Source organism: Sceloporus undulatus, chromosome 4 (genome assembly GCF_019175285.1).
Source record: "Sceloporus undulatus isolate JIND9_A2432 ecotype Alabama chromosome 4, SceUnd_v1.1, whole genome shotgun sequence".
In the NCBI taxonomy this organism is placed as follows: Eukaryota; Metazoa; Chordata; class Lepidosauria; order Squamata; family Phrynosomatidae; genus Sceloporus; species Sceloporus undulatus.
Window position 1 is genome coordinate 74,521,126 of NC_056525.1, and position 12,647 is coordinate 74,533,772.

Consider the following 12,647-nt stretch of genomic DNA (forward strand, 5'->3'; position numbering starts at 1 on the left):
TTGTCCCGGTTTGGAGGTCCTGCCTTATGGCAACCCTAATTCCAGGATTCTGTAGGTTGGAGCAGAATCCATCTTCTTATGATAAGTTCAAACTACTACAGTCTCCGGGTGCACCTACACTTTCAAAATAATACACTTTACACCAGTGAAAGTGGTGGATATATCATGAGAAGACATAACTTTCTAGAAAAGACAATAATGCTTGAGAAGGTAGAAGGCAGCAGGAAAAGAGGAAAACTGCACTACAGATGGATAGACTCAATAAAGGAAGCCACGGCTTGACTAAGTCTCCAAGATCTGAGCAGAGCTGTTGATATGGTGACTTGGAGAGCTTTTTTTTTAAAGGATTGCCATAAGTTGAAGTTGACTTGATGGTAGTTAACACCAAAACCCAACAGGGGCTCTAGAGCCATTCCAAGTTCCATTCTGTGTAAGCAATGCTTAGCCCAAACTAGCTTTGGTTCCCCAAGGAACAGAGTTTGTATATTATCTTTTAAGAAGAGTTACTTGATAAAATGCTGAAACTGTTCTTAACCAACCAGTGGCAGATTGGTACTTAGAGTATCATCTTCAGTTATGGGTAGCTTTAGCAGGTTATCGTGTGCCATTTTTTAAAAGAGTAACTTTGCATATTCTGCAAGACATTTACCCTTGCTCCACCTTCCATAGCAGTCCTAAGGATGTAGCTATGGCATGTGTGTGTGTCACAGAATGAGTTGCTCCCCAAATAAGATTCCCCACCATGAAACTTTCAGTCTTCAAATTGCTAGCATTGCAGAAAGTGAGACACTGAAAATCATTAATGTCTTGAATTTTCTTATTTGCTATATAGTTGGCCATCCATTTTTGCAGGGGATCCATTCGGGACCTCTCCTGTGAAAACGGAGGCTCGTGCATATTCAAGCCCCATAGGTCTGAATGGGATGCATGTGCCGAGCGCAAACACCATTGGAAATAGTGGAGGTCGCCCCTCCACAAATATACAAGGGTGCGAATCCCAGATCCATGAGTTAGTAGGGGTAACTGTATTCTTATTTTCTTGGTAATTTTGCCTGTCCCCTTTCTTTGGGTGCCAAAATTGTATTTCAGAATGCTCAATCTGCTTGAAATGCTCCATCCATCACCCCACTTCTGACCAATCCTCTGTTTGATGGCTTAAAAGGGGACATGGGCTGGATCACCAGACATGCAAGCCTTTCAAAATACAGGCAGGCCTGAGCCCACATAATTAGCAGCTACATAAGCATCTCATTTAAAATTTTATTTGTCAAGGACTTTTAACATCTGTTATAGGTCTCCTCTCAGTATAATCAATTCAGTTAAAAGACTAGATGCTGCAGCCCTAATTTCACTTCCTAGTTTCAAGTTCATCACTGACATACAGTTCCCTGTCTGGGCTTGCCTATTGAACATGTGTTCACTGCTTGTATCTGCTTTGTAATCTGTTCTGCAACAACTGTTACATATTTTAAAGAGAGGAAGAGATAACATACAGTCCTTCAGTGGCCTAAGATCTATCGGAGAAAGGCTTTACCATGCAGCATCTTCTTGGGTAAAGTGAAATGAGTCATATTGAGCTATTCTGGAAAGAAAGTGTTTGACCAGCAGCTCTGATTGGACTGCTTTCATTTATTGATTAAGTGTGTGACAGTAGCCAGCAAAGAGGAAAAGACTTTTTGGATCTATCAGTACAGTACTTTACTGCTGTGTCTCTGCCTTGTACAAATTATTTTAGGCCCTATTCAGACACAACAGGAAAACATGGTTCCTTGATACACAAAGACATTACATTGAGTCCCAAATTTATCCACTACTCAGCCACTCCCTTTCTCCACCTGCAAGCAAATTGGAGGCTCAATCTCTGAATCTAAACAAACCGCACTTTGTTGCCCATTATGTCCTAAGCCCAGAACTGTGGTGTGTTTAACATTGTGAATGAAAACTTCTGAATTCCTTCTTTTGGTGTATAGAAAGTAGGAGAGAAGGAGGAACACACAAGCTAAAACTTTGTAATTCATGTAGTGCTAAACTATGAATCAAGTACTGCTAAATCTGAACCAAGTTAGCAGTGATAGGTATAGAGATTACTCTGTTAAAATTTGGCATCTACTGATTCAATAAGTGTGGCTCACTAACACCCTTATTTATCTGGATGTATCTTGATAGTGGCTTGCAGTTGAATAGATGCTCTAGGCCATTGGTGGGAATTGTATGATGTCCATGTGTTCTTGAACTGCAACACCCAGCAGATTTTGCAACCATAACCAATTAAGAGAAATGCTGTGAGTTGCATCTCAACAACATCTAGAGGGCTGTACTTTGCCTATCCATGTTCTAGGCTAAAGATAATTGTTTTACAGGTCTGCATGAATAAATATTTCTACGATTAGTTTCTGTCTTGTTTATCCTTTGACTACTACGTCTTAATTACAAGTGCAAAGAAGGACCCAATGGATGTCACATTTTGCCTTCTTGTAAAACTTGAGTTTTCCAGGCTCTCCAGTAAGACAAAAATGGCCAGTTTCATCGGTATCAGTTGTCTGTCTCTCAGAAATCACACTGTGGCCCAGAGAATCTTTTTTCACTAATTGGCTAATAGCACCAATAATAATGAAAAAGAAATTCCCCCCAAATTTGAGAGGATTGTTAGATAAGGAATTAAAGGAAAGGAAAATAGACAGACTAGAAAATTGGATAGATGTAAGAGTAGACAAAGGAAACATAAACGAAAAACTTATGGGGACAAAAATTTCATGGTTTTATTATATGCAAATAGAACAATGGATTAAAAACTGGAGGAAAAGGAATGTAGAAAAGAAAAAGTACACACAATTTGAACAAATAATTCAGAAAGGAAGAGAAATGGAAGAAAACGAGAATATAAAAGGAATCACTAGTAAATCTAAAATGTTGATGGAGAATAAAGGAGGGAAAATAAAATAAAATATTTTGGAGGGAATATGGGAAGAAGAATTAGGATGTAAAAAAATGATAAGGAATAGGATAGAATTTGGGAACATATTGGTTTGGATAAAAGAAAATTATTATAAACTGATTTGGAAATGATATTTGACTCCAGTGAGACTACATAATATTGATAAGAATAATTCAAAAAATTGTTGGAGAGGCTGTCAAGGAGTCGGGTCATAAAATCATATGTGGTGGCAATGGAAATATGTACAAAATTTTGGGGGAAAAGTGATATCAGAAATAGAAAATGTTATGAATATAAAAACAGATAGAAGACCGAGTATAGCTTTGTTATTATATAACTTAGAGAAATGGAGAAAAAGATTTGGTAACAAGTTTGCTTACAGCAGCAAGATTAATAATAGCAAGATGTTGGAAAACGAAAATAAATGTAGAAGGGGAGAATTGGTATAAAGAGGTATGGAAATTAGCGATTAATTGACATGTAAATTGAAAGAAAAAAAGGACTATGGAAAAGAAATGACTGAGGGGACTTGGAAATAATTTATTGAGAAAGCATTGAGAAAAGAAGATGGAAGATTACCTCCACAAGATGAACTGAAATTCTGGATGGAATATAAGGATGGAAATGGCTCTGGGGAAGGGGGGCACTGAGGGGAAATATAAAATAACTTGTTAAAATGTAATAGAATATAATAGAATGTAGGAATATATTCATATATAGAAATATGATATGTATTGTATATATTAAGAATATGAATTAATACAAATCTTAAAAAAAAAAAGAAATATTGGCTTAAGAACAATGCCATGCTATAATGAAGGAGGCTTTGAGGAATCAGTGTTCATTCAGATTTTACCCCTGTACTGTTACTTTTCTAGCATAAGATCTTGTGCTCTCTCATTCCTGCAGGAAAAGAAAACTAATTGCAGCTTATGACCTAGAAACAGTGCGTCAAACAGTGGCATCAAGTTCTAAAAATACTAGGTGTCTCAGCAGGGTGAGAAACCCAATGCTCCTTCTAAAAAGGGCCATACTTTGTTAGATCTCACTACTCCATCCTGTATCATCTTCGGACAGCTAGATTCTAGTTCAAGATACCCCACATCCTGGTATTGTAATAATCTACATTTCCTAGTCTTGCACCACACAACTTCACTGACCAGCAGAGGTGGTCATGATGAGCTGAATTCATCTTGGAAATTATGTTGTGAAGAATCAACATGTTTTAAATATAGGCTTTTGGTGAGGAGTGTATGTTACCAACTTTGGCTGGTTTGTCAATTAAACTTTTTGTAGAACCAGGATAGCTTTACTATTGTGAGTCATATGTTGGTAGCCTCATGTTTGAGATCTTATCTAGTACCGTAATTATTTTTAAAGTTTAGTTTGTTTTTATTGTGATGCTTGTTTTGTTTTTATTTTTATACTGCTTTGAGTATACAATAAGCAGTCAATAAGTTGATTTATATCATCATAATCAAAGTTCAAAGTTAAATATCAGAGATTACTAGGTGGGATTTGGCACATGGCTGCTGTTTTGAGTGGCAGCCCTGTGTTTTTGTAAAGTTTAGTGAAGTCCTTTGCCAAGCTGTGTACTCTGCTGCCTTCACACATCCTCCCTAGAAGCACATAGAACTCCCAGAATAGTAAAGGAGAGAGGAAGCAAAAGGCAGCTAGAACCAGGAGATTCTGGGTGTGAATGTGGACATAGCATGAAAAAGGCTTATTGTCTGTGGCCTCTACAGTACTGTTTTTCTTGTACGCTTTTTTATTACTGCTGCTGAAGGTTTAATTTATCTCATAATTATTAGTTACACTTGGCAGGAGGAGCAGACCTTTCCCAAGAGGCTGGGCTCTGCTGCATATTGCACCCACCAGCTGCGTCCTAGTTTTCAGGCTCTGGATCAGCAACCTATTCAGCTCACATTGATCAGCCCAGAAAGAGCCAGTTAGACAAAGAGCTACAGAAAATCTTTTTGTTTGTTTGTTCTCTAGATACAAAGAAAACGTGAATCTCTTCACATTCTACAACTGTGATTAAATGTGTGTGTTGCTAATTTTGCTTGCTTTACTCTTGACATACATTTTTGGTATTTATAACATCCTCCTACTCCAGCATAAGACAGGGCTGGCATGAGGGAATGAAATGTTTAGTTGCAGGAGCCAGCTGGAGAAAGGGACTAGGTTCCCTGAATAGAAATACAGAGTTTTGTGAGGAATGCCTCTCAGTGGCCCTCCAACCACTTTTGGCTTCTAATAAAGAAAAGGTTTTGGCCATAAGAAAATCCCATATTAGAACTCAACCATATTACTCCAGCTCACAGATCCCAAAATATCAAGCAAGCATTCTTCTCCTTTAGCACTTTTCATCAGGCAAGATGGTGTACAAATTAACAAAGAGTGCTGGGGAAGGGATGGGATAAGGAATTTTGCATCAATTGCTTCCAATTTGCTTAGCATCATTTCTGGTACTACTGTTATTTGAAACTTGCTTTGAAAAGGTCAACTAAAATTTTAAGAATGGATATGATGAAACAACAGTCAGCTTACCTGCTTCATTCTCTGCCAGGATTGCTGGTGTGCATGTTTTGTTTTTTTCTAGGGACTTTGTTTTAATTTTTGTCATCCCCAAGATACAACTGATTTTATCTTGAGGGGCGTATTGATTGATTGATTGATTGATTGATTGCACCTTTTTCTCAATAATGGGGCTTAAAGTGGCTAACAATATATTTAAAACAATACAGATTAAAACTATACAAAATAATTAATCAAAGTATAAATACAAGAATAATTTTTAAAGTTATCAAACAATTTATAAAGTTAGGCTGTAAAATACCCAGTGTAGTTACTGAGGGTTAATGTTATTTTCTCAAGTGGCTGTTACATGCTAATTCGGGGAAGGCTTCTCTACTAAATTTTGCTTGCAAACTGCCTCCCATCTCTCCTTTTTTTCCTTTATTTTTTCTCAGTTGTATTATGAGTCCAGGCCACAGCTAGTCTGTGCCCCAGAATCACATCTAGTCTATGCTCTTAGGTTTGGTTTTCGGTGGGTAAATTTATCTTCTTACTCTCTTAACAAGGCAGAGCTGTGAAAACTTGCTCTTGCTGATCTCCAGTGTGAATTGTTCAACATCCCAGCATCCATTGTAAATATTGGTAATAAATAAATAAATTGAAGATTGTTCACTGTGAAGGAAAATGTGCTTCTGTGTGTTTTGCCCAGAGGTAACTACCATTGAAATGTCTCACATGGATATATTAGGTGCATTTTGCAAACAAAAAAAAAGGAGCAAACTAGTTTCTGGCCATACAGTGAAAAGCACTCATTATTTCTCATGCACTAATTCAGTGGGATTTGCTGAAACCTGAGCTAGTGTGTGTAGGATTAACAAGATTGTAAATGGGCAGGATTTGTTCTGCTTTCAGTTGCTTTATTTATTATCTTTATATGCTGTCCAATAATGACAAGACTGTTACATAAAGATAAAACCATCACATCTAAGTATAGCATAAAACATCAGCAGAAAAAAAAACCCAATATAGCAAAGCTAACAGCCATAGAAATTTGCCCAAATCAGGAAACTCTAACAATATGAAAAGTTCTATAGATCCTTGGGAAGATAATTAAGGTTAAAGTTTGGTTGGGTCTTTGTTTGACTACTTAATAGGTGAAACTTTTATTAGATATCTTTTTAAAGGATATACAGTGGAAACCTGCCAGACACAACCATCAAGACGTTGGCCACCCAATATCACTATTGTCCTAGCTATTGTAGGAAGACAGAATTGACTACGGTATCAAAGCACATTGGCTAAGGTATGAAGGTGTGTGTGTGTGTGTGTGTGTGTGTGTGTGAGAGAGAGAGAGAGAGAGAGAGATGTTATTTCTTGTCCCAAGAAGGTACCCAATGTCCACATCAGGATGGCCACAGAGTATCCTTTCCATCCCTCTCCCATGCTTTACGTTCAAGAAAACATTTGTTGCAGAAAGAAAACTGAAAAGTAGGGCAAACATTTTGCTTGTCCCAAGCAGTGCATGTGTGTTGTTGTTTTGTCTGGATGAAGATGCTAATCCATCTTACGTATTTTCTTTCTGCAATAAAGGAATAATTGTAGGTCTACTATAAGCAGCTGTCCCAGCAGAAACCAAAGACTAAAATATAACGAGTAAAAAGCTTATTGAGGAACCATAATTGTGCGGTTTGTCACACTAGATGGGGAATAAGAGTTTAATTTTAGTTCTCTCTTTACTGTGTGAGCAAATTCTGTCTGCCTTCTTCTTTTTTCACAATACTATTTCTGCCATTGTTGGATCTTTTTGGATTTTGAACACTCTTTGGGACAGGCAAGAAGCCAATTTGGCCATCTTTTGGTTCAGCAAGTAATAACAAGGGCTTACCTCTATACAAGGCTATAGCTTATGGGTAGCATAAAAAAGCAGCTGTCAAAATGACTAAAACGCTTTTCATTCACCCTTAACAAACCAAACAGGAGCAGAAACTGAGAGTTCTGATGAGGTACAAGTTAATGAGCAGCTTATGTGCCAGATCTTCTCCTTCCCGGCCTCGTATTGTCTGTGCTTGTTCCTCTGTCGTCACACTTTCCCTTTGCTCCATCTTTAGTGGTTGTGCTACTAGTGAGACAGAAAAGCTGGGCCTGTCACCCCCATGGCTAGACAAATAGCTGAACAACCCATAGGTTCCATATTATGCATTGCCTTCTTCACTTCAAAACCTAACACAGCCTCATCTTGGCTGTTACACAGTTTCACCTTGTATATCTATCAGTAAGTGGGTAGCTTTTAGTGGAATGAGAACCTATTTGCTGCTGTTCGCGATGGTTCTTTATTGTCAAGTGGGATTCCATTTGGCACATGACCTGGAGTTTTTTTATACACAGCATGTAGCATTTTAGCTGTATTGTTCTTTTCTTGAAATTGCAAGCTGCCTTGTAAGGCAGGATACCACCACCACCACTACTACCCTGACTTCTCATCCGGGTACTTTTCCAGCCACTGGGGTCCTTTGCTGGATGATTTCTGGAATACCAGCCAACGTCGGTAGATCCCCAGCTTTCGGCTCTTCATTTTCACGTATCCCTGTTTGACAATAATGGCTCATTGCAGAAAAATGTTGCAGGAAGGAATATTTAAGTTAAGGATGCCACACACCACCCATGGCTTTTGCTAGAATGCCCCATCTCTCATCATTGCAATAGTAATTCAGCATTCTGTGCTCACTGGGCATGCTTAGTCTTCACTGACCAATATTTGAATCTCCTTCTTTCATATTTGGGTTTTAAATTTTGTTGTATGTCTGCAAACCTGGCTCTCCACACCAAACATGTCTGATGATTGCTTTCTGTTTTAGATGATGCCGTTTTGACTATGCAAGGAAAAACATTTCACTGTCAATATCAATGATCCCTTCTGGCAGAAGGACATTGATTGTACCGATATCCCATCTTTCTCCCAGACTGAGATCCATACTCTTATATTTTTGAATAAAACTTGGACATGATGAAGACTATATCACAGTCTCAGGACTCTTAGGAGTAATCTAGAATTTCAGTCATAGCTTATTGTAGTATGTTTATGCATTTACCTCTTTGTTTTATATTTTACAAGAACAAATGGAGCACCCCAGAAAATGGATCTCAAGGGAGACAGCACTCCTTCAGATCAATTGTGTGGTAAATCTACTGATTCCCCATCCCTCAATTCTATGTCCAGCAATGACCATCACCAGTTGTACGCAATGTTCCCTTTGGCTGCAGAATGAAATCCCAAAACTTGGTTTGTCAAAGTAGGTGTGTACATATGTGTGTGTGTGCTGAAGTATGAAGGAGGTTACTTCCATTCTACAGGAGACATAATGGCTATATTATGACTAGAAAATGTGTCTGAGGAGAGCTACCCTCCTCACTTTGCTCGGGTTTTCACAATGAACTTGTCCCATGTAGTCTACTCCTTTCACTCTTATTTTCTCATGTTAGAAGCAGCTGATCTTCTAGGCAAAAACATATGTTACAATGATGCCAGTGATGCTAATCTCCCTCTATTTTTCCTCTATTCTGCACTAGGAGAGGGACAGAATTTGTCATCAGTTCCACCCAGCAGTGTGTCACACTTCACACTTCCCCACAATGAGGTTGGCAACCACAGCTCTTGGACAAATGGACCAACTGTTATCAATGCGGAGGACAGCAATATCACAGTAACTTCACATGACAATACCAGCAGCTCAGCTCCACCTGAACGTTTGGTTCCCACCACACTTAGTTCCTTAAACACCAGAACATCCCAGAGTACAGACCGGGTCACCAATATTAGCAGTGGCATTCCTTCGCTTCCTACTCCAACTTCAAAACTAGTGGAAACCAACCAGTCTATTCTGAATGATACCAAATCCGCCAATATCACATCTTGGGATACCTCCAGCCTTAACTTCACAGCTACAGTGGTCTCTCAATCTGAGATGCAAGGTAAGAATAGGTGATTGTCAAATGATTTCCTAGGGGATAGAGTTCAGTCGGGCAACATGAATAGACAGGATTCCCACTAGCCCTGTTATGCAGAAAAAACTGAAAAGATTCTTGGATCTAACCTTGTGCTATCTGAAGACCGTATCTCCCCATATAAGCCTTCCCAAATGTTAACATCTTCAGAGGAGGATTTTATCATGATCTCACTGGCATCATAGGCATATTTGGTGAGGACTCAGGAGGAAGCCTTCTCAGTGGCTGCTCCCAGGCTGTGGAATGACATTCCATGGAAGGCTCAGTTGGCCTCTCCCTCTGCTGTCTTTTCACCACCAGGCATAGGATCTTGTCTGTTTACTGGTTGTTCCAGAAGGGTCTTTTAATGGGATGTGCAGTACTTTTATTACCATGACTATGTTTTATATGTTTTAAATTAATGGTTTTAATGGGATTTTTAAAAATGGTTTTAGCAGTACTTTGTCTTAATCTATGTTGCAAGCTTCCATGGCTCCTGGACAGGGAGAAAGGTGGGATATAAATTGAATAAATAAATTAATACATTTTTGTTTAGCCCCATGAACATCAAGGCACCTTGACAGTCTTATTACTGAATACAAAATGGAGATGAAAAGGCAGTTAATGGTGGTTCATACTACTTATTTTATTTATTAAATAGTATGCTTCACCATTAATTAATCATTTCTCCTGGTGTGGGACCCAAAGCAGCTTACAGTACAGATTAAAAACAAAGTAAGCCAAAAACCCAATAATAAAAACACTAAGATATAAATAAATGAGCTATCCTATTAAAACACCTCTAATTTCAAACATAAATATGAAAGCATTAAAAATAATAATACAAATAAAAGTACAGGATCCCTCCATTAAAGGACCCTTTTCCATATCTAGCTAATCTTCTGTTTCAATAAATCCCTGCCTGTAGAAAGAGAGTACAGTATAGAAGGGGCCAGCCTAAACTCCTTTGGAAAAGAATTCAACAGCTTGGGAACAGCCACCATGCAGCTCCTAAGCATTTGCTTTATTCTGTTATGTATTCAAAGAGAAGCTATTCAAAAAAATAAAATTATTATAATTCAAAGCCAGACAATAGGCTTGTTTATTATTCATTTTGCTCCCATTTGTGGACTTTGACATTTACTTTTAATGGATTTGTAGTTGACCCCTTTCAAATCAGTGATAAATAGAGGAGCTCATCAATCCCCCCCCCCCCCCCAACTGCTATTATCATTTTAGCAAAATTATAAAATAATACTTGGTGATGCTTAAGACAAAACTGACCAGTAAATGAATGGGAAGTAAATGAATCCTAATGTGGATGCCGTGCCATCTCAAAGAGGGAGAATTGTCATAGGGAACATTGTTCTGTTTCTATTAGTTGCAATAGAAGCCAAGGATATTCACTGTATATACGATTGGACCTTTGGTGAACAAAAGGGAAATTATTTTTCTGTCTTGCCTGTGGTATTATTGACCTTTTTGGGTGGTGAGGGGTATATGTGTCGTTGTTGTTATTTTAATTAATGTAATATGAGTGTGTATACAAGATATAGCAGATATAATAAAGTAAGGATGTGTTTGGAAGGGGTGAGAGAATGTAATGTTGAGAATGAGTGGTGGTTGGCTGAATGTCAGGGGATTTTGAAAGGGCTAGTATAGACAATTGGGTCTGTTGAGGTTAGGATTAGGAGTATGTCAGAGTTAGATTTTGGAATTAGAAATGTTAGGAGAGTTGTTTGTGTGTGTGTGTGTGTGTGTGTGTGTGTGTGTTGTTTGCCTTCCAAGTCATTTCTGACTTCTGGCATCCCTAAGGTGAACGTATCACAGGGGTTTCTTGGCAAGTTGCTTCAAAAGGGGGATTGCCATTGCCATCCTGTCTGGCTGAGAAACTGTGACTTGCCCAAAATCATCCAGTGTGATTTCATGGCTGAGCAGGGATTGAAACCCTGCTCTCCAGAGTCATAGTCCAATGCTCAAACCACTACACCATGTTGGAGACAGAGATGATTTAGAATCAGGATCATTATGAGTGAGAGGTGTGAGTGTGAATCAGAACTTAAGATGTATTAAATAAGTAATCTGTGATGTTATGTTCAATTTCTGTTTAATAAACCATTGTTTTTGTATTATACACTTTTGTCTCCCAAAAACACTGCATAATAGATATTTTAAAGCTTAAGTTCAGATATATGATGTCTGTGATGGCAGCAATTAATCAAGGGTGGTGGTGTCTGGTAAGGATACAAGATGAATAAAGTCTCACACAGGGACCACAAGGACATATAGGAGGTCCCTGCATTTGATGGCCACAGCACTGGCACGGGAGGAAGTCCTCCCATTGGTGGTAACGGTGGGATAGATAAGGAGAACACCCCTTCACATGGCCCTGTACACAATCCATTGCATACAGAACTGCAACAGTAAGAATTGCTCTTGAACTTTTGTCCAATAATTTGTGGGAGGCTTAAAAGATACTGACTCTAACTTCAGTGTAAAAACCTTAGGCATTTTTAAAAGAAAGAACAGACTATAAACTTAAGACCAAAGGGACGGCATGCATGAGAAAAATCCTGTCTTCTGGGTAGAATTAAGAATTAAAAGCAATATTTTAACGAGGCAGTATCTAGCCTCATTATATTAGAGCCATTCTCTAACTCACCAAAATGGGGAAAGTTAGATTTCATATTCACTTGCTGGCTTTAAAGGATGAGACTGTCACAGCAAGCTTGTGCTTCAGAGTTGCTTGTGGTCTGCAGGGAACATTATATACTGGCAGTTTATGTGTCTGGAGGAGTAGAATTGTTAGATCTGTCTTTGATTATTTTTGTCAATCCTGATCATTTCAGGATACCTTCACTCAGGGTACCCATGGGATATTTTAAAAAACTGTGTCTGATGAACTGGAAACTAATGATGTAAAGCATATATTGATGCGTATATTGATTTTGACAGCACCCATGTCCCTGATGTGTGTGAGCAGACAATTGATTGCTGATGATCTAGTGTTCCAAGAGACACCACAATGCACAGTACAATAAAGCTTGCATGTGAACCTGTTTGGTCCACTGGAATAAACTTTGCTAGTTTGTCTCCCATCTTGAATCAGCTGATAAGAGAAATTTCTGACCACTGAGCAATGGCCTGTTTCATGAAATTAAAGGCTACTTCAAAATAAAGAGAGGGTTACTAAGGTTTCATTTGCACCCCCCTT

At 38.4% G+C, this 12,647-nt stretch overlaps 2 protein-coding genes across 4 annotated transcripts in view; one reads left to right on the top strand and one right to left on the bottom strand.

Annotated features, from left to right (window-relative positions):
- Window positions 1–12,647, top strand: part of LOC121928324 (transcription initiation factor TFIID subunit 12-like) — an 83,282-nt gene that overhangs the window by 65,855 nt on the left and 4,780 nt on the right. The window contains exons 1-4 of one of the 3 annotated variants that reach the window (XM_042462849.1): window positions 3,828–3,932; window positions 6,637–6,755; window positions 8,565–8,629; window positions 9,020–9,421. In XM_042462849.1, the coding sequence (XP_042318783.1) occupies window positions 8,587–8,629; window positions 9,020–9,421 (445 nt within the window). In that variant the 5' untranslated portion in view covers window positions 3,828–3,932; window positions 6,637–6,755; window positions 8,565–8,586. Of the gene's footprint in view, window positions 1–3,827; window positions 3,933–6,636; window positions 6,756–8,564; window positions 8,630–9,019; window positions 9,422–12,647 lie in introns of those variants that run through there. The other 2 variants (XM_042462848.1, XM_042462846.1) reach the window with 2 other exon arrangements.
- The window catches only part of EIF2B3 (eukaryotic translation initiation factor 2B subunit gamma), a 601,892-nt gene that overhangs the window by 37,583 nt on the left and 551,662 nt on the right, over window positions 1–12,647 (bottom strand). The window lies entirely within an intron of this gene.